Below are 3,990 nucleotides of genomic sequence, written 5' to 3' on the forward strand. Positions count from 1 at the left end.
TTGCAGCAAAAATGAGGCAAACACACCTGTGTTGTTGCTTATTTCACCTTCAGCACATGTTACACAGTCATGGCAGCAAACAGGTTTTCCTTTCTGAAGAACCTTTCTTGTTCCCGGCTGACATGGCTCACTGCAAATCGACACAGGCACCTGTTGGAGCATAGAAATGAAGAAAAACCCTTTTTGGCAAAAAGTAGGGTTTATTGACATTTCCTTGTTATTTACATCAAAACAAGCAAAAGTGAATCAATTTACCTGAAGAGAGTTTCTGGCCCAGATTAGATCACTTTGCAGATTGAGCTGCTTGCCTGCAGGCAATGATGCGTCATAAAGGCCGACCGTGACAAAGTCCACAATGCCGTTTTCCTTTGGTTGCCAGTTTATAATCTCATATTTTGCTGCTGGATCTCCATTCTCATTAAAGTAAACTTCATCTCCTTCTTTTGTTTTAAAGTGTATTTTTTTTACGTGCTCTAAAATCTGGTGAGAAAAAATGTTGTGGGTGGTTGTATTGTTGTTTCATGTTTGTTATACTTTAAATGGCTTATTTAATACTACTATATGTAAAATGGGCAATCACCAAGTGAAAGTTTACCTCTAATGGCTGAGGCTGCACATCAGTGTTGCACGTTTTGTTACACCCAAGTATCATATGTAGAGCGTGGGCTACAGCATACACTCCTTTGTAGACGTTGTTAAGAATAGGCATGAGTGACATGTCCGTGAAGCTGTTTTTCACTCCTGCCACGTCTTCGTGTCCGGTACATTCTCCCTGAATTTGTGCTGCCGACACCGACCGTTTGAACTCACAGCTAAACATTGTCTCCCAGAACTCTATGAACAAGTCATTGCTGGATGAATTGAGGGGCGTAACATCAAGCATAAACTCTTGGAGGCCGCTCACATGAGCTTTGGGAATACTAAGACCTATGGCTCCGTCCAGGATGTGAGTTTTGTCTCTTGCTGCTGTCTGAAAATCAAAGATCCAGCCCTCACTCCCAACCCACTGATAACCGCTCAAGTTGTGTTTGGAAAACTCGTGCAATAACACATCCATGTCCATGTGAGAGAGGAAAGCAACAATCACCTTTGAGGTGGACGCCTTAATCAGATCAGTTATTTTTTGTATCTTATCTGGGGGATCCATTCGAAAGAACGGCACAGAATATTCCAGACATATGCCCAGCCGTTGAGCAGTTTCTGTGAAAGCAGCCATGCCGTTGTTGCCATAATCGTCATCGGTTCTTATGGCACCAACCCACATCCAGCCAAAGTGCTTGACCAGTTGGGCCAGGGCTCTGCTCTGGAAGTAATCACTGGGTATTGTTCTGAGAAAGGACGGGTACTTTGTTTTATCACTGAGGCAAGCACATGTGGAATAGTGGCTGATCTGCAATGAATGAATACATGCTGTCCCTTCATTAAGCAGCAACCATTTGAACACAATCATGCCAACATTTTCAGAGTTTACCATTTCTACCCACCAGAGGTATGTGGAATGGTCCGANATCAAAGATCCAGCCCTCACTCCCAACCCACTGATAACCGCTCAAATTGTGTTTGGAAAACTCGTGCAATAACACATCCATGTCCATGTGAGAGAGGAAAGCAACAATCACCTTTGAGGTGGACGCCTTGATCAGATCAGTTATTTTTTGTATCTTATCTGGGGGATCCATTCGAAAGAACGGCACAGAATATTCCAGACATATGCCCAGCCGTTGAGCAGTTTCTGTGAAAGCAGCCATGCCGTTGTTGCCATAATCGTCATCGGTTCTTATGGCACCAACCCACATCCAGCCAAAGTGCTTGACCAGTTGGGCCAGGGCTCTGCTCTGGAAGTAATCACTGGGTATTGTTCTGAGAAAGGACGGGTACTTTGTTTTATCACTGAGGCAAGCACATGTGGAATAGTGGCTGATCTGCAATGAATGAATACATGCTGTTCCTTCATTAAGCAGCAACCATTTGAACACAATCATGCCAACATTTTTAGAGTTTACCATTTCTACCCACCAGAGGTATGTGGAATGGTCCGATGGCAGTGGCAACAGCCGCACTAAGGGTGGAAGTTGTTTCTCCCATTATGGCTTGCACTTGTGCTGCACTTGTACACTCCTTCAAAGTTAACTCTGCTGTATTACCATTAACCAAAGCGAGTGCAACTTTTATGCTTCTAGCAATAGAATCACAGGCATCATACATCTGATAGCCCAGAGTGATGCCTGGCAGCAGGTCTGTTCTATTGTTGATCTCCTCAACGGCATAGCGCATAGCTTGAGCATACTGGAACCCTCTGAAATTCAAACTTAGCACAGACAGATTTTAGTTAAGATTTCCATGAGAGACATGTATTATACGTAAAAAGAAATCATAATAAAAAAAAAAGTGTCAATATTCTTAGTCTGCACAAGTGTAAAATTTACCTTTCGCATTGCAGCGGGAGGGGTTTATGTGTAAAGTTTTCCTGTCTGTTCTTCCAGCTGCTGTGGAAAGGGAAGATTCCCCCCAAAATGATGTCCCCATCCTGAACTAGTTGGGGGTTCTCCAGATCTCCACTGTGCCTGCATGTTGTATTTTCAGGCTTTGAGAAAGAAGCAACTAACAGGAGCTGAACAAGTATCCAACACTGTTGTTGCCAGCTCTGTCTGGACATTGTGGTGAGAGGCAGAGCCAAACCGAAGAGACTCACAGCGGTATTTATACATCATGGAAAGACTTCAGCAGCACTAGAACAACTAAGAACTTTGATCTCTGCAGCCACAAGGTGGAGCTAAAAAAGGGAGCTGCCCCATTCACAGCACCTGATGAACAAAATGAGTTTTTAGGTACAGCTATGTTCCGAAAAATTTTAGTCAGTTTGTTATTTCACAATAACTTGTGTGTTGTCAGAAGTTTTTAGTTTTACAGAAATAAAGTTTGTAGAGAACATATTTTGAGAAAAGCACAACATGAAAAAAAATGTAATTTTGCTTAAGTCTTCGAATCTTTTTAATTTGTTTACTTTCATTTTAATTGAAAAATGTATAGTTGGGAGTAGGATGCTGAATGTTTTGCATTCTTTTTTTTCCCTTTTGGGNTGTCTACATGCCTAAATGCATTGAGTTTCTGCCATGTTATCGGCTACTTAAAAGTGTCAACAAGCTGTTGGACAGGTGTGCCTGATATAGTGGCTGGTGGGTGTAGAGCAGTGGGTTTAGGGGCAAAAACAAAGTGTCTTCTTTTGTGGCACTATTATTCATCAGCATCTCAAATGTTTTCTGTAAATTTAGCTGCAGTGTTTACCCAGGGAAAAAAACTCAATTTAAGGGTTCTCGACATGGATACGATGACATACCCCTGTTAGTGTGTTACATGAAAGAGAAAATGACCACTTTAAAAGGGCCTCAATAACTTGGTTAAAATAAAAGTTTTTAACTGAAGCAACAACTACTACTGGTGTAAATGTATTGTTTGATAGAAACTTCTAAAATTCATATCTAAGTTCTGCTTTCTGATTAAGGGGCAATCTATAGATCTTTTCCATTAGACATCCTGAATAGTTGAAAACTGTTTACCTCTTTATGGAGACACACCTATACATGTTTCTGTTGTCAAGTTACTGTTGATTTGTGATTTTACGGTACATAAGGGAAAACAAGCAATGTCAAGTGACTCAAGTGTCATCATGGATGCAATATTACATTGTGGACTTAAAGAGATTGAAATCCAAGAATCAGCCCTACTCCTTCACTTTTGACTGACCTTTGGCAGCTTCTTTGTCCTCTAATAGTTGTATTATTTTGAACTTTTATATATTTTTAAGTTATTGTGTGCTTTTTGGGATGATAATTATAAACAGATGTGTCTTATTCAAGCCCCGGATAGCTAGTGTGCTCCTTCTATTCCATCTACCCCTGTCCTCGGTGGTTTTTATTGGAAGAATGCACCTGATTTTAGGAGTTGATTGTAGAAGGGGCAGGAAGGACTGAAAAATGAACAGAAGACTTG

The 3,990-nt window shown here is 41.2% G+C and overlaps 1 protein-coding gene across 1 annotated transcript; it reads right to left on the bottom strand.

Annotated features, from left to right (window-relative positions):
- Positions 1 to 266: 266 nt before the first annotated feature.
- On the bottom strand, positions 267 to 1,450 carry LOC112145187 (vomeronasal type-2 receptor 1-like). Its single transcript, XM_036211763.1, has one exon. The coding sequence runs from the start codon at positions 1,448 to 1,450 to the stop codon at positions 545 to 547; it is 906 nt and encodes a 301-aa protein (XP_036067656.1). The 3' UTR covers positions 267 to 544.
- Between the last annotated feature and the right edge of the window lie 2,540 nt (positions 1,451 to 3,990).

Source organism: Oryzias melastigma, linkage group LG5, assembly GCF_002922805.2.
Source record: "Oryzias melastigma strain HK-1 linkage group LG5, ASM292280v2, whole genome shotgun sequence".
Classification (NCBI taxonomy): Eukaryota; Metazoa; Chordata; class Actinopteri; order Beloniformes; family Adrianichthyidae; genus Oryzias; species Oryzias melastigma.